Here is a 27,271-nt window from a genome sequence, read left to right as displayed (position 1 = left end):
ATTAATATACTGAGTGTGGATTCTAGCCAGAGTGAAGGTAGTCTTTGCTGACTGGTATCTCATTGAGACTGGACAGAAGGATTTGTGTCTTTCATGAAAAAATATAATTGTTTACTTACCTGAAACCAGTCACTGTTGCCGATACAAAGCCTGGTAAACATCTGTAGCTAGCATTAAACTGTAAAAAAAGAAGACATATCACGACATAAGTCCTCTGTACATTGCTCTAGTCCTCTGTACATTAAAATGGGAAACTCTCCATTTTACACTGATGTAAGTGCACATAGCATATGTGATATGACAGGCCTGGTGTTTTCCCCACTTTCATGGGATAAGTTTGTGTTGATGGTTTCATTCTATGTGTGCTCATGTGGATTTAAGCTGGGACCCATTATAAGATTTATTTTTTCATGCTTTTGATGCAAAACATTCTAAATACTTTTCTATTGACAGACATATTAAAATCAATGGAGATATTGTCATTGCCTTCCAATGGAGGTCAGCCTTTGCCCACTTTGTAGCTACCACTGCTGCATACTTGACAGCTACTCACAGACACAGTGACAGTACACCAGATTTAACAGACACTTATGGTAAATACCATATTTCTTAGAGGGCTTTCTTCCTTCAGAGATGGAAAACTAAAGTCATTACCGCTTTTTCAAGGTCAGCTTTGTATTGTTTGTATAGTTCGGAAGAAGAATCCCTGAGATCATCCTGAAAGTCTGTGTCAAGTCTGACTGACATATTCATTACAATGGGCTCTCCCATACCACATGAATCTGTAAGGAAAAACATTCAAATTAGTGTAAAAAACAAACAAAATCAATGCTTACAAAGTGATTTCTTAGCTTATTCTTCTAATTTAATCATAGAATTATAACATCATACAATGGCTTGGGTTGGAAGGGATTTTTAAAGATTATCCAGTCAAACCCTCTTGCCATGGTCAGGGACATTCATCCTGACCTTGAATACTTCCAATGATGGAGCAACCACAACTTGTCTGGGCAACCTGTTCCTGTGTCTCACTGTCATTAATGTGAAAAACTTTTTCTTTATGTTCACTCTAAACCTACCCTCTTTCAGTTTAAAACCACTGCCTCTTGTCCTGTCATTACAGGCCCTGGTAAAAACTTTCTGTCTTTCCTATATAGGATCATGGAATCACAGAATAGTTAGGGTTGGAAAGGACCTTAAGATTCCAACCTCCTTCCACGAGCGGGACACCTCACACTAAACCATCTCACCCAAGGCTCTGTCCAACCTGGCCTTGAACACCACCAGGGATGGAGCATTCACAATTTCCCTGGGCAACCCATTCCAGTGCCTCACCACCCTCACAGTAAAGAACTTTTTCCTTATATCCAATCTAAACTTCCCCTGTTTAAGTTTTAACTCATTACCCCTTGTCTTATCACTACAGTCCCTAATGAATAGTCCCTCTCCAGCATCCTTGCAGGCCCCCTTCAGATACAGGAAGGCTGCTAGGAGGTCTCCATGCAGCCTTCTCTTCTCCAGGCTGAACAGCCCCAACTTTCTCAGCCTGTCCTCTTTTGGGAGGTGCTCCAGTCCACTGATCATCCTCGTGGCCCTCCTCTGGACTTGTTCCAACAGTTCCATGTCCTTTTTATGTTGACGACACCAGAACTGCACACAATACTCCAGGTGAGGTCTGACAACAGCAGAGTGGAGAGGCAGGATCACCTCCTTCAACCTGCTGGTCACGCTCCTTTTGATGCAGCCCAAGGTATGGTTGGCTTTCTGGGCTGCAAGCACACACTGAAGCCGGCTCATGTTTGTGTTCTCATCAACCAACACCCCAAGTCCTTCTCCATAGGGCTGCTCTGAATCTCTTCTCTGCCCAACCTGTAGCTGTGCCTGGGATTGCTCTGACCCAGGTGTAGGACCTTGCACTTGGCATGGTTAAACTTCATGAGGTTGGCATCAGCCCACCTCACAAGCGTGTCGAGGTCCCTCTGGATGGCATTCCTTCCCTCCAGCATATCAGCTGAACCACACAGCTTGGTGTCATCGGCAAACTTGCTGAGGGCGCACTCAATCCCACTGTCCGTGTCACCTACAAAGATGTTGAACAAGACCGGTCCCAACACCCATCCCTAAGGGACACCACTCGTTACTGTTTTCCCCCTCTAAGTATTGAAAAGCCACAATAAGTTCTCCCCAGAGCCTTCTATTCTCTCTCAGCCTGTTTCCATAGCAGAGGTGCTCCAGCCCTCTGAGTATCTTTGTAGCCTCCTCCAGACTTGCTCCAACAGTCCCACATCCCTCTTGCACTGGGGATCTGAGATGGATGCAGGCCTGCAGGTGGGGTCTCACAAAAGCAAAGTAGAGGGGCAGGATCTCCTCCCTCTACCTGCTGGTCATGCTTTTTCTGATGCAGCCCAGATCTGGTTGGTTTTCTTGGCTGTGAGTGCACACTGCAGGCTCATGTCCAGTTTTCACCCACCAGTATCTCAGCATGGCTGTTCTCAATCCCTTCACTCCCCAGCCTGTATTTATACTGGGGATTGTGCAGGACCTTGCTCTTGGCCTCATTGAACTTCATGAGGTTTGTACAGGCCCCTTCTCAAGTGGTCAAGGTCCCTTTGCATGACATCCCTTCCCTCTTGTGAATGAAGTACACCACTCAGCTTGGTGTTATCTGCTGACCTGATGATGCTATACTCAATTCAACTGCCTATGTCGTTGAAGAATATAATAGTACAGATCTTTGAGGACATCACTTGTAACTGGCTTCAATTCGTACATTGAACCACTGACTGTAACTCTGGATGTGGCCATCTGACCAGTTTATTGTCCATCTAACATTTCATCTGTCAAACCCATATCTCTCCAATTTATCAGCAAGAATGTTGTAGGGGATCATATCAAAGACCTTATAGACGTCTAGGTAGATTACATCTGTAGCTTTTCCCTTGTCCACTGATGCAGTTAGTCCACCCCCTAAGACCACTAGATTAGTCAGGTACAATTTTCCCTTGGTAAAGCTGTCTTAATGCTAAATCAAAATCTTACAACTGGCCAAGATTCATTTGTATAATAGGAAAGTTGGGATTCTTCTGATTTTTTATATCTAATTTAGATGCCTGGCATCTGCTAGAAATCTATGCAAAACTGTGGACACCTTCAAAAGGTGATAAACATCTTTCCTACAATGGTTGAATTACTACATTGCTCTAGCTATAGACAGCTTGCATGAATAAGTTTGATCAAATACTTATCTTTCATATACTGAAAGTTACACAGGATGAATATCCACTTATGTTTCACTGAAATTAATGTAAAAATCCTCAGTGACTTTGGAAGGGTAATATTCTGGGTGAAAACGCATCAATGGGCACAAAATAATATAAAATGCTTAAAGAGATACTGGAATTTTCTAAGTTGGGTCCACTTAAGGACATGTCCATACCATTCAGTGGAGGAGCATTGTACCAAGGGCCCTGGACTTCCAAAGGGTATGTGACTTCCACATGGAAGAGATACTAGGTGTAGTTCTGGAAGTAGTACGGCAGTGTTGAAATGAGGCTGCCCTGTGATAAAACATTGCCTCCAAGCAGAGTTGATTAGAATGGGCATGCTGACAGCACTGGACTTCTTCCAGCTCTAGGGCTGCCTCCGGATGACTCTGCATGCTGCTCATCACAAATCAGAGGAAGAGCCTCATGGGTGTTTGTCTTGGATTGCAGAGAAGCAGAGTTCCATCACACTGCTGTCAAACCTAAGTGCCCAGTCATCAGTTAGGTTCCTAAAAGCCCATGGGCGTCTTGTCACAAGAGTCATGAAATAAAGCCAGACAAAAGATTCGTGCTGGATTTTTGCTTCCTTTTTTTGAGCACTGTGGCACACTTTGATCGCATATGTAAGTTCCTCTGTTGAAAATCTGATGAGATGAAACTTTCTTTACTTAGCAGAAGCTGGAAGTCCTGAAGAGGCAGGAGAGTGATTCCAGAAGCTGGGGCTCCAGTATGGCACTAAATATCTGCAAGTACTTGGGTCAAGGTGGACCCACATCAGAATGATGAAGTTCAGCACTCTTTCTCCTTACCTTTAGTCTGTGGCTCACAGTAAGACCCAGAGAAAGGCATTTCCTTCATGTAGCCACAGGGCAGATCAGGTGCTAGGCTGACAGAAGGGCAGGTTATCAAGTCACCACACACCGCACTTGGCCAGGCATATCCATCTTCACAGGAACAACAGCTACTGTTCTCACCACTGGGCAGACAGACTAGTATCAGACAGAGAAATAGTATGAGAATGGTAAACATAGCATTTTATATTGCATGATATATATTCACCCTGTGTACCTTTATGCCAGTGATCTCAACTAAATGTTGCCCTTCTTGTGAGTTCACTTGAATGATGCAAACTTCTGACACCTTGCAAACCTTACTATACTAATGACAACTAACCAGAAATGGGGACTAGACTGGTACAGTGATAAGTCTGATTAATTACTTTTAAGTAATCGAATGCAGATGTAAACCCTGATCATAAAAATTTACCTGGTGTCTTGGCCAGGGTCCTGTGATAGTTTTCAGATTGGGTGTTTCTGTATTGTATAAGCTGGAAGCAAATGTCTAGGGTTTTAAAGATTTTAAGAACAGATAATGGTCATTACATGGTGACTAGTGAGTTGCTGTCTAATTCTGTCTTCTGACAGATGCTGCATGAGAGAAGGTAACGTTACCACCAAGTCCTTAAAAGACATACATTCTTTCTAATAAAAGAAATAAAAAATAAAAACATAAACCCCAAACCACTTCACTCTCAGTTTTTCTGTACCATTGACAAAATAAGGTATTAAAGTAATTTTCACACATTGCATGTGACCCTGAAGACCTCTAGAAGATCCATTTGCATGTTGTTTTGAGAAGCAATGAACACTTCCTTTCACTCCTTTATGGGTCAGCTCATGTAATAAAACTTGTCTGGTATCTTGTACAGTAAGAACATGGTTAGAGAATATACCAGGGAAAGACTGCACTTCATGCAGCCTATCTTGATCAGGGTCAGAGTACAGCCTCTTACAGCAATTTATGTTTCAAATGCAAGTGGAGGGAAGTAAACAGTCTGATAACTGCAGTCGCAGCTTCCTGACACTTGAAAGTAACTCAGACTGCCTGTTAGTCAAACTGGAGCAAAATCCTTTGGCTCAGGCTTCCTCTGGCTTTGTCCTTTCCTTAGGAAAAGAAAATCATTCAGGGTTATTCCTAATGCCATTATACAAAGGGGGTGGAGAGATGCAGATAACAAAACATGCTGTTGTGAGCTTCAGTCTTCATGGGTCTTCCATACACAGCAGAGACAGTTCAGTTTTGCTGATTCCTAAGCATGATGGATGGTAAAACTGGGAGAGATCAACTACTGGCAAAAAAAAGCATAATATATAAAAATAAAGCAGATTATAAAAGTAAATAACCAACCCACCTGTGGTAATGTTGATGTTTGAAACTGTCATTTCTACATTTGAAATATTTGTTGAAACTGAAAGATTAAGATTTTTGAAGTAGTCTTTGACTGGCTTCAGGAAAGATGAATCCGTAAGTCTTACTTCAATGTCAGTGGTGTACTCCAGAGGGGGAAGGTCAAAAATAAGCACTGAAAGAGAAGAGAAATAGCATGAGACTAAGCTGTGTGTGAGGGAAAATCAGAAATTGATAGCTTCCATTTTGGCATTTGGGACCTTTGTTGCTTAGTGTGGCATTCTGCTTAGGAAATCTTGTTTCCTACTCAGCAGATATTTTGCACATGTTTTATCTGCTGGTTGTCTGACAAAAGACAGATTTCTTTGGTCTTTGGACAATAGGAAGCTGATGCAAATGGCATAACAGATACAGAAAAAAGCTGTCCCACCCTTTCTCTCCTTTGACTCAGTAAGTCAAGGTACCTTAAGAGGTGCTGGCCCCAATAGTGATTTCACCCTTGGCTTACTAGAATCATATTGTTACCACATGTTTGTGTACGTACTGTTTCGCTTCTGCCTTTGCATCTCTGATTGAAAGTTTTCCTCTATTAGTTCACTGTCAATCTGTGGGGAAAAAAAAGAGAGTGAAGCTCTGTGAAAAAACAAAGTGAAGCTTTAGCTGCTGTTGTTGGCAAAGAATTGATGGAGAATGTATGTAGATAGTGTTTCTTTCCTCCACCAATCTTAGCCCCTCCTAGGTTTTCCTCTTTAAACAGAATATGTGTATCTTCCATGTAGGAAAGTAAGACACCACCTGAGGGACGTACTGAGTGTGTAGGAGTCTCTTTGTATATTTCTGCAAGGCAGTTGCCTCAGCTTACCAGGAATTCATCAGCTAAGGAGCTGATTCAGTGCTTTTAGTCCATGGCTAGCCTTGCAAACTTCTTGGGAAACCTAGCCACTCAGCCTCTGAATCCAGAACATGGACTCATGCCACCCTCTGCTTTCCTCTTTGCTCTGAGCTTCCAGCTCTGCAGCAGCAAAGCCAACCTGAGTAGGAGTAGAAAAGGGTTTGAAATGTCTTGGCTCCAGCTTAGGTGTCATGTCAGCTATTCTGTGGGCACAAGGTTGACTAGGGCAATGGTGGTACAATTTCAGTATGACTGGGTTCACGCAGGGTGCAGCCAAGTGAGATGCAGACCATCTTATTTTTTTAAACATGCCCTAAAAATACACTGGCACCACAGTTAGCAAGAAAGGCTGAAGAACAAGCAAAGACACAGGCAGGAAATTCACATCTTTGCCAGTTTCTTGATTCCTACTGAAATCTTTATTTACAGAAAGGGTGAATAGCTTGGCAACTCTTAAGTAATCTCCTTACATAAAGGAACCATCTGGTGTGTGATTAGAGCTGGGCTTCATATTGCAGCTGTGCTGTCAGCAAAGATCCCAAAGTGCTCTGGCAGTTTTGCACTGTTGGGGTACTGCTGTTCACCTCAGAGGTTAGCTAAGAGAGTTACAGAAAGCCCGCTGTGACCCATGTCTTCCTCCAGTTTTGGACTAAGTGGTTTCCCTTTTCAATTATTCTCCCAAACAAATGCAGGGTATTGCTACATGGCTAAATAGTTCAGGTATTTCACAGCATTAAATGATGGCTCATTTGCAGGTTGAAATAGGCATCAGTGGTGTTGAAAAACAAGGTGTTACTCTTAATGAAAATGCCTAAGTACTGAGATGGAGACAGTTTGGAAAAACAGAGCAAATGAGATACTTGGTCACTACTATACATCTGCCAGAGAGCAGATCAGGCTGCTGGCATCAGCTGTATCTTGGATAGCAAAAAAAAAAGGATTGGTGGCAGGAACAGCTTCAGGAGTTCCCACCTTCCTCTTCAAGTTTGCATGCCTTTTTTCAACCTGCTCAAAAAATTGCACTGTGCTCTGGTCAGTCCATCAGAACTAAGGTCCCTGTTGTTTTAGGGGCTGAACATAGATGTTGGAGTCCATTTTGGCTTGGCATCTTCATAATGTAGAAGATGAAAGAAGCATTTTCTGGACCAATAGTAATTGTGATAGACCAAGTGTTGGTAGATTTGTACATTAGTTTTCCTTACCAAAGTACATTAACTTCCACTTGGTCATACCATTTTTTTCTCTGTTCCTTTTTTCCTTTCCAGTTAGGGACTATTCGTACAGAAACTGTGTTAATAAAACCATATAGAGGACAAAGCACAAAATGGTTTTTCCATAGTTCACACTATTGATGAAGCAAAAACAGTATGGGAAGATTATTGAAAAAGTGGGAAAGCGAAGTGAAGTCTGACTGCAAGCACAATGCCTAAACACAGGTCTCTCAGGAGTGGCATTTTGATCATCTACTTGTCCTATTGTCAAGACAGTGGTAAAACTCCTGTCACCTACATGTAAGCACTTCCGTGCCTGAGCTAGTTTTGTTTGCACACCACTTCTAGGCAAGATTTATTTGATTTCTCTCTCTCATGGGACAGGTAAATTCCACCCAGGAGCAGTGCTTATGTAACTGTTATTTAACTCTAGGGACCGCAATTTAAATCCCTTGTGGACTAACATAAGTGAGAAATCAGTTTTGCTCAATCCCTTCTGGAGAGGAGTAAAACTGGGAAGCAAGGAGACCCCAGTTCCTGGATTTCTCCATCTCTTTTACACACTGGCTAAAAGTTTCGCCACCTGGTTTGAGTTTCCCCACCTGATCTTATACTGACTTTCTCTAAGGTTTTGTGGATAAAAAGGAGAGCTATTGTAGCTGGGTGATACACTTAGAGACCAAATGAAAACCAATGGGGCTGGGAAACGATACTCACTACATATCGGATGAATGGCTCAAAGTTTGAGTCTTGTGATGTCTGGCAACATGCTGTGACCAGTAGAAACAGGCAGTGGAGACCTTCAGCAATCAGGGATGGCATTTTGCCCAGTAACTTTGCTGTACAGCCTGAAAAGAAAATGAAGCAAAAACACTACGGGATTTTCAGCCGACTCACACAGTAGGAAACACCAAACACTCTACAAAACCAGTGTGTTCAGACTTTTTCAGCACCATCTGTTTGACTGCTCCATCCAGGAAGAGCATGAAGCAAGCTCTGCCACTGTCACCAGACTGTTTCCCTCATATCTCATTTTTTTCACATCAGTTGTACCTACTCAAAAAGGAGGAAGAAAGAAATCACCCGGAGAAGGCAGAGTCACAAGTAGATTAATAACAAGGACAAATGAGGTGCTAAAAATTCATCTGCCATGAGAAAAGTTGACTTTGGATCTTCAGATATTTCTCACAGTGGTACTTGGCAAATGCACAGCCAGAACATGAGGGAATAGTCAGGAATGTTGCTGTGAAGGCCTGTCCTGCTGCAGCAAGGGAGAGCTTTGCTACCAGTCATGTCCCACTCTGGAGAGGGCTGTAGTAATATCATGGGCTCAGCTAGAGATTTCTGTGTGTTTGTTACCCCTTGGCTAACCAGACAAACAATGAAAAGTGATATGTTCTTGAAAAAAATCCTTGCAATTCTGAATTTTTAGCATATATCTCCATTAATTGCACTGAAGTTTACAAATAAATAACCTAGAATACAAGAATATTTGCACACCGGAACAACAAAGCAAGAAATCAAAAAAATCAGGCAACCAAAACCCAGAAAACCCCAACCTTTTCCAGCTCATTCATACCTAAGCTAATTTACTTGTGCAACAGATTGGATGATGAAACAGAAAGGGAGAGGTAAAATGTGCATGAACCCTTATTACAGGTCTTGATGCATTTCTGCAATCAGACGAAACAGAAAGGAGCTGAAGAATATGTAAACATATGCATTTTCCTATGAACATACACTTTATGATTATTCCTAAAAACACAGGCAAAACATGCCTCTAGCACACTTTCCTAGCTCCAGAATGAACAGCTAGTAGAGAGGTACAGGAAAAGGAAGAAACCAAGTAGATTATGAGAATCATTTTAAGAAAGGCACTGAGAAAAGACTCAAGAATAGTACTGAACAGTACCTGAGTGGATAACATCAGCTTCATTAAAATAATGAGCTTTTGTACAGTTATGATCTTTCTGCATTGAAAGATCTGGCTGTGAAAGGCTGTGAATCACTAGGGGAAAGCAGAAATATCAGCACCTCCTGAGATGATAGTGAACATTGGCAATGACTGCCGATCGCCACCATGATATATATCAGAGCTGGGGCTCACAAGAAGACAGGGTGCTTCATTGTGACTTTACAGATCAGAAGAGCCCATGATGGAAAATTACAATATGAACATAACCTGAGCTCTCACCTTGTGAATGGATAGAGGACAGCAAGGATCTTATAGCCAAGCAATATGCCTGCTGTCACTGATGCAGATATCCAGCAGGGACGTACCAGTGTTTCTCACCAAATGTGGCTCTTCAAGCAATTCATCTGCAATGAGATTTCACCTGGATACTAGTTAAAAGATAGGGGGAAAAAGCAAGAGGAAATTATTTGCTTTTCCAATAGAGAGATGTCATAACCAGAGCTCTGCAGGATCCTGTGTGTAAGCCTGCGTCTTACCCTCGGTTCCCAAGTGACTTGAAAAAGGCAGTGATAGTGATACAACACTGTGGAAAACTTTAAATGACTGAGACTGAGAAAAGCAAAGTCTGCCTGTGCAGACAGTGTTGGGACAAAAGATTACTGAGTGACTGAGTTATGAAATCCAGGGAATTCAGCACTGATAAGCATAAAGAAGAGAGAAACAATCCTGATGTTACGTATACTCTGATGGACTGATAGACTCTGAGCTGACTATTACCACTCAGAAAATGGGGTCTGAAGAAATGTCAGTGGAATTCTGAGGTGCAGTTAAAGAAGGAAAATCAATTTTAAGATATTCTAAGTTAGCAACGGGGGGGGGGGGGGAACAAAAAAAAAGGGGGGGGGGAACCCCAAACCCACAAAAAAAAACCCAAAGCAATAACCTCCTGCTAGTATCTGGACATTTGAGCTCACCCAGCATGGCTGTTCTTATGCTTCTATGTAGGGATAACCAGAAAGTAAGACATCTCGCTGATTCAGATTATCTTCCCACTCCACCCTAAAATCCATTAAAAGAAGATTGTTTCAGAATGTGTGTATATATATATATATATATGCATATATATATTAATGCACTGGATGAATGGCTGTCAGAACTGGGGGGTGGGGAGTGGTAGGGACAGAAGTAGGAAAAAGTTTCTTAGCTTTTCTGGGCACGTCCAGCACTGTATCCAGCATTCCACAAAAGACACTATTTTGCTGTTTTGAAGACATTATCCACATGTGACAACCTCAAACTTGCATGGATCTGGCTAATCCCAAGACCAGGATGGATCAAAATGGACCAAGAGGGAAACATTTTCAAGTTATAAGCTGTGACACAGATCCTTGATATAGTGACATGACTTACTAGTAGAAACACTAACAAAAGAAAGATTTCTGATAGTTTTGTATATGCACGTATGCTTCCAGCATATGGTACACCAGCTTAACCTGCACAAAAAAACTTGTACTTCATGGCAGAAAGGAAAAAAACCATTAAACAAAATTTATGATGAGGCTACACAGCATCTGCTATGGTTTTGCATGTATCGCTTGCACTGTCCGCAAACTTGCATTCATATTCAAATGTTGTGGGTCAGCCTCTATTTACAGATGCACCCTTTGTGCAACCATGTAGCTGAGACCAAACACCCTGTTAATGGAGAACTGTGCTGCTATTCAGGCTTTGATAGCTATTTAAAAGTACTCAAACCAGTATCTAGAAAGCCAGAAAACTAACAAATATCAAATTGCAAATGGGGGAAAATATCAATGCTCTTCTCAAGTAATGGCTGCTCCCCTTGTTCATTTAATTTTTCATTGAAGAAAAAGAATTGCAGTAAACTTTTCAGTGAGCAATTTCTTAAAGTATCTATCTACCTTCAGTTGGTAAAACAGAAGATATGGGGACACATTAATCATTTCTCATAAAAACTGTCTCCTGGGAGGCAATAAACACCTTCCACTTATTAAGACCCAATATGCTACAGAAACCCAGGTTTGCTACCAAATCGCATCTCCACGGCATTCAGGCTAAAAAATGTTTAAAGTTAACTTTAAAGTGCAGAAGATTCCTAGAGGTAAATAGCAACTTGTCATTTTAACCCAGGAGAGAGGTGATCTACATGACCTTCTCTTTACTTTTTCTGTAAGTTTCTTTTTTCCATGAATGTTGAAAAATAATTACACCCTCTTATAAATCACAATAGAAACCATCACATATCTTTTAGAAAATAAAAATGTTACCTGGAGATGTAATCTGTTTTACCTTCTCACATGATTCAAGTTGAAGACCTTCTAATTACATCCGTCTTAAACATCCTCTGTTTTCTACTACAGCCCAGTCTACTCTCTCAGAGGGAAACCAAGACACAAGAACTTGTATAATTAGCTGAACATGTTATGACCAGAGATGCCACTGCAGAAAACCCACAAGGCATTTTAAGAGGAGCTGTTTCCTGATACCATCCATCAGGTAGTAGTTATTAGTTCCCCCTGCATGGATCTAAGTCCTTCAGGTTCTTATCTGCAGATTAGTTTATCAAGTGGACTAACTTGTTCTGCTGCTATTACTCACCTGCTTTCTTCTAACAAAAGAAGGTGTTTGAGAACTGAAAGCAGTAAAATCCTGTTTTGCAGCTATGGCTAAATGTCTGTGGGTTTGATTAAATTAAAAAGAGAGGAAAACCCTCAAGTTTTCCCATACATGCTGGCAGCATGCTTGCTATGGGCTGGACCTGGAAGGCACTAGTGACATGCGTCGATAATCTTGGAGAAGGGGTATGCAGACCTATGGCTCTGATAGCTACTCTGAAAGGTGGGGAAGTGCAGGAAAATCCCAGAAACCAGGGGAAACTCTGATGTGTTACTGATGTTTCTACCTTGAATAGAATCTGGAGCCATGAAACCCACTGTACAAGCAGGGACCATCTGTCCAAACAACAGTGGGGCCCTTGTCCCTACAGTGTTTTATCACAGCTGGTTTATCAATGGAATTTCTTTCCACAGCAATGTGTGTGAGACAGTGATTCACTGAGCTCATGTAAAGTCCGTTGGAAAGCCTGGGGTTGAGCTCATGTTGTATTACAGACTCAGAAGAAAGATGGTGAAACCTCTCAGAATCTGGATGCGACACTGCAGGTTCTTTACACCATTTGCTGCTCTTACTATTTTGGACTCTGAATTCACATGGTCAGCCTCTCAGAGAGATGTGTTTTAGAAATGTAAGGACAGAGTGAATCCTGAGCATATTTGAACTAATAGGCAGATTACTTTGAGATAAACAGTTTGGGACTGAACCTGGCAATGCCTGGGGCTTCATTTATCATCTCTCTCACATGACTTTATATAGTTTTTCCCACCACAGTCTTGTAGAAAAGAATCTGGATGAACTCCTAGCAAATTGCTACCTAAATCCACTCAGCAAGATGATGTTGCAAATAAGGCTTATCTAATTCTGAAGTATTTTTAATTTAAGACCTGGAAGGTAACAAAAATGCTCTACTTGATGCTCTTGATGCTGTGGCTGGAGTGCTGTGTCTGGATGTTGCTGTATCAGAGAGTACCCAAAGGAGAGCCATGTGAATGCTAAGACATGAGCAGAATATGATCTTGCGAATAGGTTGAAGGTTGTTTGGTGTAGTCAGGACAAGACTCAGCTAAGGACACAGTAACTTGTTTGTCACTTGGTAAAGGACTGACATAAATGTTCACAGCAACAGCTGGGTGAAGGATGATCTGGAATCATACAATCTGAAGCAAAGTTAAATATGTCGGTGATTATGGAAAATGTGTAATTGTAAAAGTTAGAAGCACTGAATAGAGCTACCCAGGGCAGATGCAAAGTTCCCTTCACTGGACTATTTTAAGAACAGGCAAAAAAATTGCATAAAAAGGGGCACCAGGTAGATGGTTTATTGACCTCTTCCAATTACCTCAGTTTCTTTACACTGCTTCTATTTCTGTGCAATCAGTGAGCTCAAAGAGATTCAGAGACATGCAAGACCACTGTTCTTTGTACTCAGAACTCAGTCTGGACTGACTAGGGCAGTGACCATCACCCTGTACTCAGCACTGGGGAGCATGCACCTCAAATCCTGTGTTAAGTTCTGGGCCCCTCACTACAAGGGAGATACCAAGGTGCTGGAGCGAGTACAGAGAAGGGCAACAAAACTGGTGAAGAGCCTGAAGCACAAATCCTGTGAGGAGTAGCTGAGGGAACTGTGGTTGTTTAGTCTGGAGAAAAGGGGGCTCAGAGGAGACCTTATTGCTCTCTACAACTACCCGAAAGCAGGTCGCAGTGAGGTGGGGTTGGCCTCTTCTCCCAGGCAACAAGCAATAGGGCAATAGGAAATGGCCTCATGTTGAGCCAGGAGATATTAGGAAAAATTTCCTCACCAAAAGGGCTGTCAAGCATTGAACAGGTTGCCGAGGGAAGTGGTTGAGTCACCAGCCCTGGAGGCATTTAAACACATGTAGAAATCGCACTTATGGACATGGTTTAGTGGTGGACTTGGCAATACTGGGTTAACGGTTGAACTAGATGATATTAAAGGTATTTTCCAAACTAAATGATTCTATCTTAGACAAGTTCAGGAATTCCTTTCTGGACCGGCACAACATTTCCACTGGTTTAAGCGCAGAGCAGGTCAACTGTATCTACAGCCTTATCAAGAGTTTCCCCAAAATGATATTTCCAGAGAAGGGCTCTGGTTCACACCCTTTTCTACATCATCACATTTTCCATCCTTTCTTACTAAGAATATACTTTTCCTTCTTGACTTACGACTTTAAATTCCTCTATTCCTCTGTGAGCCTCCCCGTGAATTAGTGATGACCTTTTAACATACTGAAATAGTCTACATGGAAAACTAAAATAATTAAGCCCAGCTATCTGCAGATCAGGCTTAATTCATAGCATGACCAAGCAGGGCTTCCTGCAAGGAAAAATATAGCTCTGCAAGACTCATGTCTGCAAGGCACAGTAACTGAAATAGAAACCACTCAACCAGATAACTGAATGGCAGCACTGACTAGTTTGAAGAAGACCTTTAAGATCATCAAGTCCAACCATTACTCCATCACTGCCAAGACCACCACTAAAACATGTCACTAAGGGCCTGATCTACATGGTATTTGAACATTTCCAGGCATGGTCATTCCACCACTTCCCTGGACAGCCTCTTCCAATATGTGATCATCCTCTCTCTGAAGAAATTTTTCTTAATATCCAGTCTAAACCTCCCTTGGCACAGCTTAAGGCCATTAGCTCTTATCCTATCAATCATTTGTCACTTGAGCAAAGAGACCAGCCATCTCCTCACTCCATCCTCCTTTCAGGTAGTTGAAGAGAGCAATAAGGTCCCACCTGACCCTTCTCTTCTTCAGACAAAGCAACCCCAGTTCTGCCCAGCTGAATGACCAAATTATCAGACCCTTCAAGCACTCCTAATGCTGTGAGAGGCCAACAGAACTTTTCATGAGCATTTCAGCATACTCTGGACAATACCAGCCAGCCCTCAAACGTCATCCTAGCTCCCCCAGAATAATTCACAGTTAGACATACTGCTTGTAGTGGAGAACAGCAGTCTGCTGGATAAGTGAGGGTATTCTGACAGGAACAGAATCGTAGAATCACAGAATCAACCAGGTTGGAAAAGGTCTTTAAGATCATCAAGTCCTATAATTACCTCAGGACTGCTGAGACCACCACTAAACCATATGACTGAGGGCCTCATCTACACGGTTTTTGAACACTTCCGGGACAGTGATTACGCCACTTCCCTGGGCAGCCTGTTCCAATGCCTGATTGCCCTCTCTGTGAAGAAATTTTTCCTAATTTCCAATCTAAACCTCCCCTGGCACAGCTCGAGGCAGCCACCTCTTGTCCTAGCGCTTGTTATTTGGGAAAAGAGACTGAGATCTCCCTTCAAGTAGCTGTAGAGATTGATAAGGTCCACCCTGAGCCTTCTCTTCTCCAGACTAAACCCGGTTCCCTCAGCCGTTCCTCATAAGACTTATCCTCCAGACCCTTTATCAGATTTGCTTCCCTTTTCTGGACCCGCTCCAGCACCTCAATGTTTTTCTTGTAGTGAGGGTAAATACACATTAACTGCAGCCATTATTGGCTAAGCGTAAACTCAGGGAAGGAGGAAGGTGAGAAACAGTCTGCAGTATTTGGTGGGACATTAGCACTGTCCCAGCTGCAGGCTATCTGTGCAGGTAACCTGTCTGGGAAGCTGCCCCACTTGCAGCAGCTTGGTAGCTCATGTCTGGTGGCTAAGCTGCTTCTATAGACACTCTTGCAGGCCTGTGGCTCCTAACACGGGTTCTCTAGCTCAGGTAACCACTGTTCACTCAGTGGGACATGGCTTATTCTACCGTATCCTTCTGTCTGACTTCCCGATTTCCACTCTCTTGTCTCTTACAGGCAAACACATTTGATAGCCTCTCTTAGCATGCCCAGCCATGTCTTCTTTCTAGATTCTTTGGGACAACATTTCTGATATGATACCAGACTTAATGATGAGAAGATTTCCTGGTTCTGGATATATCTGAAGCCCAGTGTCCGTTCCCAGGTTCCTCAGTATGAGAGACATAGACATGTTAGCGTGAGTCCAGCAAAGAGCCATGAAGAAGACTAAGGAGCTGGAGCATCTGTTATACCAGGAGAGACTGAGAGAAATGTGGCTGTTTATCCCGGGAAAGGAAAGGCACAGGGGGATCTAGTCAATGCCTATAAATAACTGATGAGAGAAACTAAAGAAACACCCACCCTGGAATGGTTTCTTCGATGAGGGAATGCAGAAGTGTAAGGTGAAACAAGCATTTCTGGACATAGAGCTATCCATCCTCATGCAGCCATCCCAGATACAGGTATTTTATTCCTGTTGGCTGAAACTTCTCTGTATTCTGTGTTTGGTAACATGGCCCCTTTCGTGCAGAAGTAGATATGGACACACCTTTGACACTAGCAGGAAGAGGATAACAAACAACTCTGTATCTGCAACAAAGCAGAGTTCTTTCTGAGGTGAATATTAGTCCACAGCCACAGCTCGTGGCCCTCTCCTAGGGCTGTAATACATGCCCTGGGTCATTGAGGCTATTACCCCATTGTGTGGGTGGCCTCCTCTATTCTGCTTTAGAGTTTTGTCAACCCTCATTGTAAAAGCAGGTAGTTCTGTGGGTTTCCTCCTTTGTGCACACTGAGAGACTGTCTCCCAACATTTCTAGAGGGCACTGGTTGCTTAATGTCATAAGCAGAATTGTACTCGGTTGGATGCAAGTATCCTCTAGCCCAGTTGCTTCTTATCCAACATAGGCTATAGCAGAGGCCCTAGGGAAGAGTTTTCCAAAAGCAAAGACAGCATGTAGCAGCAGATCGCTAAAACGTTCTTTCCCCTTCTGCCTATCAGAGGTACAGGAATTCTGGAGGCAAAGGCAAGATCTTGGTGTTTAGCAGCCCTTTTAATAGCCTATTAAGCCTACACAAAATGAAGCAAACTATAAGGAAACAAGCTGGAACACAAGAGGTTCCACTTAAACTTGAGAAGAAACTTCTTCTCAGTGAGGGTGACGGAACACTGGAACAGGCTGCCAGGGAGGTTGTGGAGTCTCCTTCCCTGGAGACATTCAAAACCCGCCTGGACACATTCCTGTGTAACATTATCTAGGTGTTCCTGCTCCGGCAGGGGGATTGGACTAGATGATCTTTCGAGGTCCCTTCCAATCTCTAGCATACTGTGATACTGTGATAAGGAAACCTAGGAGAGTGTCCAGCATCCACGTTGTCCAGGAGCAAGCAGGTCTAAATCTCCTTTGTTTGCTTTGAATCTACCACTCATTAGGGCCTTGATTATCAAACTGGATGGCACACTTGCTCTATGGCCTCATAGCAGTATACGTCACTTTTATATTCCCCATCAGTTGCCTATGTCATTCTAGCACAGCAGTCCTCCCACCTCTTTGGTATTTGTTGTGCTCTGCATCTTTCTAATTAGGCTGTACCATTTTTTGAACTTAATTAAGCTCATTTGTCACCATGCCAGCATTGTTCTGTGGCCTAAATAGCTCTGCCTCCCTTTAAGGCATTTTGGATGAAAGGCCTGTGGTGTCGTGAGATCTGTAGAAGTGAAGAGCATATAGAGAGAGGAACCAGGAGCTGCTAAAGATTAGAAGGTGTGAAGGGAGTAGATATGTGGTTGGCACAAGACAGGCAAGCTCTACAGCTGCCCAGTAGCTTGTAGCAGCCGAGCTCTGGTTTACCCTTCTCAAACAGCCACTGAGCATTTTTTCAGAGACTTAGTCTCTGGGGCTAAAGCCCTTGTTTTCAGTGACCATCCAGTTTGTTATTCCTCAGGCACAACAGAAAAGCTTTCTTTTCTGTGCATAAAACATGACCTTTGGGTAGTGCGTAATAAGTTGGATGATCAGACAATGTTTGTTTCAGACACAAAAAACACAATGACTTTAAGAAACACACACCCAGGCACAACAATATTTCACTGGCGAGTTGGCTAGAAGGGAGAGGGGGGACAGGGGAAGTTGCACTGACCTTAGATAACACATCTGAATGAGAACAAAAATAAAATAAACACAAATTAATCAAGGACTCCAAACCAAACCACTCAAGTGATAAGGATTCAAACAGGCAATAAACAGGCTGTGAGATACTTTCTCTGTGATGTTTGAGGAACTGTGTTATTCCAGCTCTGTCCCTAGCATGGTGCAGGAGGCTGAGCTAGCTGGTGCACTATGGGATCTGCAGAAATTGAGAAGAGGTTCTGTTTTCAGGGGCTATTTTAATTTTGTGTGAGCTACTTGCATGCAAACAGATGTTGTGGCACTCATAAGTGAAGGGATAAATGCTCCCCATGCCATGTGGGACATTAATATGTCAGACTGATAACAGAGGTCCCTGAAACCAAAGTGAAAAAGGATTTAAATCAGCACTTCACTGGAAAAAGAAAGCCCTACCCAATTCTTGCCTTCCCCCTGGCATTTCTTCCTTACCTCTGCTCGGGAAATAATAATTTTCTACTTGACAAAGAAAAACACTTTTGCAATGGACTGATTAAAATTAGGCGTTTATCAGTATAAAGTATGAAGAAAGCGGGAGCAAGTATGGAGTTGAGGTTTACAACAGAGCATCACACTCAATACAGCTGCTTTTAATTTCATGTGAATATTCTCAACTCCAGCTAATGGCTGCTGCTTGACCTTTGTGTTGGAGTTTGTAGAAAGAACAAAGAAAAAAGAAAAGAAAAAAGGAAAGAAAGAAAGAAAATGCAAAACAATGAGCTCCACTCTGCTATTCTAGCTCTTTGAATGGAGCTGAGAACCATACGTTTTAAACGGCTGTGGGAAAGCACACACATACATTCGATCCCCTCTGATGGCTGGGATGTGAGAAAAGATGTAGCCATGATATTTCCTTTCTTCTCCTCAACCTTTTTGGAGCATGTGGAGTTATTAGTGGCAGACCTATCTCACAGCTAGCATCAATGATGCAAGAGATTTGGAGCTCAGCACCAGGAACAGGGAAGGTGGAACTCTCCACGTACTCCCATATCAATATAGTAAAGAGTGAGGTCTAACAACATCCGTTGAAGTGGAATTTCCATGGGCTTCAATGAGTTTTGGATTAGATCCCTAAGTCAGGCCAGCCACGGGTTACTTCTATAGACTGAAGTACTAGAAAGCCTGATGACTGCATGCTTCCTGCTCATTTCATTTTATTAACCTCTTGATTTTTTTCCTGTTATTGCGGCAAGCACAGCTGGCTGTATAGGAAGCTACTGCGAGTTGTGTAGGTGTCAGCCATTTGGAGTTTGTATAATCCCACTCTGGACAGCAGGAGTTTCCTGCCTGAAGGCCTGGCCTGTCACACCTAGCAACACAAATGTAGACGTACAAAATAGCATCCACCTGTCACATAAAGAATTGCATAAATGGAGAGAAATCCCTCAGATCAGTGAAGGCAGGTATCTGTTGTCCAGATCTCATAATTCTCCTCTCTAATGATCAGGCCTGAGAGAAAAAAAAATTGTTTATATTTTGTTCCACTGATTTCACTTCCATCCTTACTTATTTTTGTACTCATCTGTCTGCCAGAGCACAGAATAACTCAGAAATGCTAAATACTGCCAGTATTAAACTTCTTTGAAGCTACACTTGTCTATAATGTTTTCAAAATCTTCAGAACTCTTTCCTCTTCATCACTGGCATTAGGTGTGAAATCAAGACAGAACAGCATCAGCCCAGAGGGCACTAGTTTGTTTTACTAATGTTCAGAAGACTTTAAGGAACATTAGACTTCAGACAGATGCTTGGCCTGGTTCAAAATAACATCACACTTGTGAACCCTGTGGTGCATGTTGGGCTCACATGGTGTAAAATCACGGTGATGCAAAGACAACTTGCACTTGATGGCAGGTTTGTTCATGCGATCCAACACCAGCCTGTGTAGCCGAGTGGCATTTCTCATGCCCCAGGGTGCCTTTGGAGAGCTTAAACAAACACCTGCCATGAGATGTAGAGCTGGAGTAGGTGACCTGCTGAGGTCTCTTTCTGCCCTATTTTTCTAGGAGACCTAGTCAATAGTTAGCCTGTTCCCCATCTCAGCTAACTTCAATGCCAAGATTCACAGAAATGATTCAAAAAGCAGTATGGGTCAAGGGCTGTCCCCTGTTGGCAGCACAGCCTAAACTGCCTTTTAGAGGGAAAAAAGGAGTTCAGGCATAGGGAGATGAGCGCTGCCCTGACTGATGGAACAACTCTAGGCTCTCATGCTGTACTGTTGCTGTTGCACATGTTTCTCCTAATCCTAGTATGACCTCAGGTAAAATGCACATTTCAAGACCAGGAAATAATAGCACAGAATACCTCCACTATGAAGACAGGCCAGGAGAATTGGGGTTGTTCAGCCTGTAGAAGAGAAAGCTCCAGGGAGACCCTAGAGCAGCTTCCAGTGCCTAAAGGGGCCAACAAGAAATCTGGAGAGAGACATTTGACAAGAGCAAGTAATGACAGGACAAAGGGGAATGGCTTTAAACTGACAGAGAGGAGATTTAGGTTAGAAATTAGGAAGAAGTTCTTCTCTATGAGGGTGGTGAGGCGCTGGCACAGGTTGCCCACAGAAGCTATGGATGCGCCATCCCTGAAAGTGTTGAAGGCCAGGTTGGATGGGTCTTGGAACAACCTGGTCTAGTGGAAGGTGTCCCTGCCCATGGCAGGTGGCTGGAACTGGATGAGCTAAAGCTCCCTTCCAACCCAAACCATTCTGTGATTCTATGATTCTAACATCTTATGTGTCCTGTCTGAAATAAGGGCCAGTGTTTATGAACAGCAAGTGGTTTTTTTAAACTGTAGGCTTGAAACAGGATGGATAGTGAGAGGAAGGAAGGAAGGAAGTTCCATCAGTCCTGCTTTACAGCCAGCGAGACTTAAGGCATGCACAGGCTCATTAGGGATCTCAGCCATAGGATCAGTTAACCCAGATTTTAGGGACCCCATGCACGAATTTAAAGAATTTCTCCTCAAGAATGAACAGTAAAACAATCTCAGGAGCAAGGAGCATGCTGTGAACAGCCTGTCATAAGGCACGTAGGGACAGCTTTGGAATGAAGATGGTTTTTACACACTTGGTCTGATGGTTGTCGAGGGCCAAGCCCGTGGTCACAGGAGTGAGCCAAAGCAGGAACTCTAGTAGAGGTTTTCCTCTGCACATGAACAATTGGGGGAAGCTCTGCCGTTTTGAGGAATTTCCGAGGACAGTAAATTACATACTAGATCACAGCTCTATTATGTTTTTGGGGAAGGCATTTGGAAATTAATGTTTCATATTAAGATACAAATGGTGAATACATACAGCTCTGCTGCTCATGGGCATCCTCAAACCTGGCCTTCCACTGCATTGTCTCTCCTGTTAAGGTGGATTTAAGCAGGACCTGGGTTGACAGCAGCCACCCATGTAAGCAGACCCTCACTATCTCCTTGCTTCTGTTCTCTGCTGCCAATCAAGGATGGTACTAGCTGTCCCTACTCTGAGACAGGGTGTTTAGAGACAACCTGGGGCAGGAATAAGCCATTACTGCTTGCACTAATAGTCTGATAGAGCAAGAGCTGTAGAAATGCCTCGAAGGCAAATGAGACACAGCTCTCCTTTCAGCTAGAAGGAAGGATTTCAGTACCAGGACTGGTCAATTTTTGGTGATCTTTGAGTTCTTCCTAAAACAAATATTATTTTGTGTAAATCACAGAATAGTTAGGGTTGGAAAGGGCCTTAAGATCATTCAGTTCCAACCCCCCTGCCATGGGCAGGGATGCCTCACCCTAGACCATGTTGCTAAAGGCTCTGTCGAACCTGGCCTTGAACACTGCCAGGCAGGGGTGGAGCATTTACCACTTCTTTGGGGAGCCTGTTCCAGTGCCTCACCACCCTCACAGTAAAGAAAGAAATCAGCTGATTGAGATGACACAAGGCAGTTAAAGGTTTTTCCTGGGCTGGGAAAAACCTGTTTATTCAAAAGCATCTAAAAGGTGGGCTAGATACCCTGTTGTGCTGCATTGACCCTGTCCTGCAGCTAAGCACCCACACAGCCACTCACTCCCCACCCAGCAGCGGGACTAGGGAGAGAATAGGAAAAAACAAAGTGAGAAAAGTGGTGGGTTGAGATAAATAGATGTTAATAAGGGAAAGAAAGGAAAGAAAAAAGTGATATGAAGACCATCACTAATCCCCTCCCACAAGCAGAAAGTCTCCAAGCAATGGCCACCTTGGAAGACAATCGTGTCCCCATCCTTATTTATTATTGCTGAAGATGATCTTACATGGTTTGAAATAGCCTATTTGTGAATTGGAGTCAGCTTTCCCAGCTGTAACCCCTCCCAGCCTCCAGCCCACTCACTACAGAGGCAGAGTGGTAAGAAAAGAAAGCCAAATGTTATGCAACCACTACTCAGCAATAGCTAAAACATTGGTGTACAAGCAACTCTGCTGTAGCCACAAATCAAAACACAGCACCTTATGGGCAGTTATGAAGAAAGTTAACTCCATCCCTGCCAGACCCAGTACACCCACCTTGTTTGGCTTACTCAGAAGGGAGTTATGATGGAGAGGGGAGGGCTTTGGGGGAGAATTCATTACAGGCTTCAGCAGGGATAAACTGACGTTTGGAGAAAAGATAGGGGCTGAGAGCAGAGATGGTGAATCAAGGTTATAACATCCATGTGATGTCATGGGGTGGTTGTCAGTGAAACCTCTCTTACTGGCCACCACCATCAGCAGACAAGCCTTCAGATAAGGCTGCAAATGTAGTCAAAAATTCCTTAACAAAGTCCATTGGTGCAGCATTATAACATGCAAATATAGTGCTGTTATTACTAGTCAACTGCTACAGTGAATTAGCTGCTATGCAAGAACTGCAGAAGACATGGAGCAGATAATTCCTTTGTCAGAGAGAAACAAGCCATTACAAACCCCCTCTTCCACGCTCTTTCCCTTGCTCCCTGCTCCTGAACACCTACCTTGTGCCTTCCCTCTCACGCTCATCCCTGAACCAACCCCTCCAGCCCACTTCAGGGTCAGCATCACAGCCCCCCAGTTTCTGCCTTTGCCCAGCACTGACTCAGTCCTCATGGAGGATGCTGCCAAGCATAGATAAGGGGGACAAGCTGCTGTTTCGTTACCACACACCAGGTGTTGGATCAAATTAGTTGATGGCTGGTAAATGCCCATGGGCAGGCTGAGCAAAAGCAGGATCATTTGAGAAATAAACTGTTTAATTATGAAATTACAGTGGATCAGCTTACAAATGACAATGGGACCCCTCTTTGAGATCACAGCCCTAAGAAACTCTTTCCTGGAATACTGGAAATGGTTTTCTTGAAGGTATTTGGGTTTATTGTAGCATGGTCTTAGAAAGCCATGATTCCTGCACAAGCTGGAGTTGAATTCCAGCAGCAGACAATTTCAGTTTCAAGTTCAAGTACATTTCCTTTATGACATGCAAACATAGCCCCAAAGCTACTGATGCCCTCACGGGTGATACAATGCCTGCCTACTGCAAGCCCTTGTTTCTTCTGGGAAACTGTGGGTTGCAGCCGTGAACAGTGACAGCATCAGGGAGGTTTTCTTGATCAAGATGAATGGGTTAAAAAAGGAACTCTAGTAAAGGCTGAGCTGCTCTTTTGTGTTTTAACAATAAGAGGAAGCTCTGCCTAGTTTGAGGAATTTCCCACGTCTCCAATTCAGACTTTGGTAAAATGCTTTACAAAGCCTGTCTAAGAGGTGTTAAAAAAATAAAAACAATCAAGGAGATGAGGACAAAGATATCTCCCCAGAGCCTGCGCATGTTCTGTTTGGTTTTGAAACCTGGATCACCGGAGGCAAACTCAGAGGAATCTAGGGAAGTTAAATAATGACAAATGCCAAATAGTCACACCAGGTTCCTGCCAAGTTGGCCAAGCCATTACGGAGTTCAGTCAAGTGTCACTGCTATGCAGATGCTAAAAATTTGCCACTAAACTTCCTTATGTATCACTTCATTCTGCAGTGCTACCAGACAGATTCAGTGACAGAAACAGATGAGGAATTTTCTGGGTGACAGGAAGATCTATGGGTTGAGAAATGCCATTTTTGCCATGCAATAGCAAATGATGGAGAAAGCCTCAGGCTTTCAGATTTACAACATCTTTTCACTTGCTATTCCCTTGCCTGTTACAAGATAATTGCCTCCCATAAAACTGTCACTGAAAGCAATAGCTACAGCATTCAAACAGTAACACCTTTCTTCTCCAGATCTGAAAGCTCCTTATGCACCCAGGTGAGCATCACTTTCCCACTGATGGGGAGAGAAACAAGGTTGTACAAGGTCAAACCACAACTGTGTTTTTTCTGAATTACAATCATTTAAGCATCCAGTAGATACTGCTGCACCAGACGTGTTTGGATGGAGCAGAACTTTCAGGGTTATGGGCATTGTTGGAGGTGAAAGCATCAGAAAGCATCCCTGCATCCCACCTGACACAAGCACTGCAACAACACTTCAACACTTGAACATAACACAGTAAAACTGGCTTTCATTTAAGCAGCTCAAAACACGGGTAGAAAAGAATGGAAACAAGATAAGTGTGACACTCAAGAACATTACACAGTAGTGTCTCAGCCTGTGGCCATGGCTGCCCCAAGTCCCTCTCCCTTGTCAACAAGTGTCACCTAATATGAAACTGAAGGGGGATACAAGAAATTGCTCAAAAAAGGAGCAAATCCACCATTTTATACAGCTGACAAAAATACATTGCCCGTTACCTGCACTGCAAATCCCAGCCACTGTAGCCGTAAAGCAAAGTGAAAAAAATATAAATGCTTTTGCAGTTGATCTGTTTGTTTTTTTTCTGAAACTAGGTAGCTTGCCCTAGGAGGTAATAAATGCAGTCCAGATAAGCACAGCGTTTCCATGCACATCTCTCTTTACCTCTGCAGCCCCAAGCTTAAACTAGATTAACCATAGCCTGTATTAAAATTCACTAGCCAAGCTAACAGACAGTGTCTGAATGGCTTAATTCATACCCTCACAAGCCAAAAGCATCCTACAGAAAACTGTCAACTAATCACCCCAAAGTTAAACACGTGCCGATCGCATGCCTCCCAGTAGGAACCTGCAGCAGGTTTACTAGTCATGCAAAGCTCATACCTCAATGTCACAAGCTGGTCCCGAAAACTTCTCCAATCAGCCTTCACCTGCCCCAAACAACTAAACCGCATGAGGAAACCAATGCCACATTTCACAAGCATCATCCATACCTGTAGGACAACAAGTACTGTTCGTGTCCGAGCCTCTTCCAAACTTGTCCTCCTGTGCTGGGAAGGGAACTTCCCATCTAAGTGTCAACTCCTGCTTCAGTCTCTGTCCTTTGTTTTCCCAAGATCTGGAGACACACCTGCTTTTCCGTGTGTGCTGTTGGTTGTTGGGCTTGGGGCTTGTTTCTTGTTTTGCTTTTCTTTTTGGAACAAATTAAACAGCCTGTGAGCAATTCTCAGTAAAGGAGAGAGAGAACCTTTTGGCTTGTGGTGATTTAAGCAAGCAAACCCCGTGACCTCCCTTTCCTGCGATCAGTGGGAACAGCTCCCTTCTCCACCAGCACGGGGTGGAGTTGCAGCTAAAAAACACAAGCCTGAAAACGCAGTGCTGGATGGGCAGGGCAGATCTTCCTTCTCCGTTTGTTGTGTCAGAGAACATGGTGATTCCTGCTGGTCTGAAACACCGAGGTGACCTCTAGCCAGGAAGGAACCTGGGAAATATTTTCTCAGTGATTTCCTGCTGTGGGGGGGGAAAGTGGATGCAAGAGACACTTGGGCGGGGGCGCTAACAGGGCTGCTAGGGACTGCAACTGCAAGATGAGGAAAACACTTTTTTGGTCATCAGGGAACTAAAAGAAATTGCTATTTTTTTTTCCTAAGGTAAATGTTCTAAGGGCCTCAGTTGTCACTATGCACAGTGAGCTCCGCTGTGTGGGTGCTTCTCGGACTTTCAGCTGTGGTGCCGTTCATGCCAAGAGGTGCTGAGATGCTCTGCAAATTAATGTAGGAGAGCCTTTCCACAGGGAGCTCATGTTCAGCAGCACCTCAGTGATGCAGCCATGGCACAAAGGATTCTTGTCAAGGTGCAGAAGAAATCTGGGCAGGCTTACGCATCCAGAAGGATGTCTATGCCTGGAATTACTGCCAAACTGTGCTGTACAGGCCCAGCCGTCTCACACTGGGGCAGAGTGGGACTTTCATGCACTAGCCAAAAGACTGCACCCCAGGAACGTGGGGATGGTTCCCCATGGCTGAGTCCCAATTACGGTGATAAAATGGAGGAACTGTAATGGCCTCCTTTCTTTTGTCTCTCCTGGCTTTGCATCACCTCTGATGTTTCTGGAAGATAACACTTGCAAGCACATCATCAACCCATCGGATAGCACAGGGCATGTGCCATCTGTGATGAGTATTGGTCTCTGGAAGTATCAGCATCTCCTTCTTCACTGTAGAAGTGGCTGAGAACAGCTAGTATCTCTGTGTTTCAGGGTCTGAGTGTAGGCTATCATCTGAACCTTCTTCACTGTAGAAGTGGCTGAGAACAGCTAGTATCTCTGTGTTTCAGGGTCTGAGTGTAGGCTATCATCTGAACCATCCTTATGAGGATGTTTTAACATGGAAAGTTGTAAAAAAAATTGTCCTTCTTTCTGGACACCAAAAGAATTTATTTTAGTAACTTGGTATCTCCATTCAGGATCACTTTTTAATTACTTTATTGTGATCCAGTTCATACTATAAAAACAAGAATGGACATTTCACTGCTGAATACATCTCACCCACATACTCACTGACATACACTTTTATTTTCACAGAGGGAGAGAAAGAGACAGAGAATGAGAGGTGTGTACCCTGTCTTTATGTGCTTTTGATTAATGAGTGTCATCCATATTTCTTATATTTAACGGCAGCCTTGATATGTAATAGCAGCCACTTCATCGCAGTGGGCTTTTCAGTTTCATTTCTTTTGGTCTGGCTAGAGCTGGAAATGTTATTCCTGTCCATCTCGTTCTGTTGTCTGGGATAAGAAAAATATGATGGTTGGGGCATCTAGGAAAGAAAATCATAGTTGCAGAATAGTTAGGGTTGGAAATGACCTTAAGATCATCTAGTTCCAACCCCCCTGCCATGGGCAGGGACACCTTCCGCTAGAACAGGTTGCTCAAAAATACTGCTGCAATGC

The 27,271-nt window shown here is 43.3% G+C and overlaps 1 protein-coding gene across 4 annotated transcripts in view; it reads right to left on the bottom strand.

Moving 5' to 3' along the window:
• ADGRF5 (adhesion G protein-coupled receptor F5) overlaps positions 1–25,629 on the bottom strand; it is a 48,021-nt gene extending 22,392 nt beyond the window's left edge. For 3 of the 4 annotated variants that reach the window (XM_061460961.1, XM_061460964.1, XM_061460963.1), the window contains exons 1-8: positions 25,315–25,629; positions 9,748–9,896; positions 8,271–8,401; positions 5,995–6,055; positions 5,455–5,625; positions 4,073–4,252; positions 655–782; positions 120–178 (exon numbers count right to left, since the gene is read on the bottom strand). In XM_061460961.1, the coding sequence (XP_061316945.1) occupies positions 120–178; positions 655–782; positions 4,073–4,252; positions 5,455–5,625; positions 5,995–6,055; positions 8,271–8,375 (704 nt within the window). In that variant the 5' untranslated portion in view covers positions 8,376–8,401; positions 9,748–9,896; positions 25,315–25,629. The remainder of the gene's footprint in view (positions 1–119; positions 179–654; positions 783–4,072; positions 4,253–5,454; positions 5,626–5,994; positions 6,056–8,270; positions 8,402–9,747; positions 9,897–25,314) is intronic. The other variant, XM_061460962.1, reaches the window with a different exon arrangement.
• Between the last annotated feature and the right edge of the window lie 1,642 nt (positions 25,630–27,271).

This window comes from Pezoporus flaviventris, unplaced genomic scaffold (genome assembly GCF_033815535.1).
Source record: "Pezoporus flaviventris isolate CSIRO_AGI_PZ_B2104156 unplaced genomic scaffold, CSIRO_AGI_Pfla_v1 ptg000031l, whole genome shotgun sequence".
In the NCBI taxonomy this organism is placed as follows: Eukaryota; Metazoa; Chordata; class Aves; order Psittaciformes; family Psittacidae; genus Pezoporus; species Pezoporus flaviventris.
Note: the sequence above shows the minus strand (reverse complement) of the source record. Positions and strands in the feature narration are given on the sequence as shown.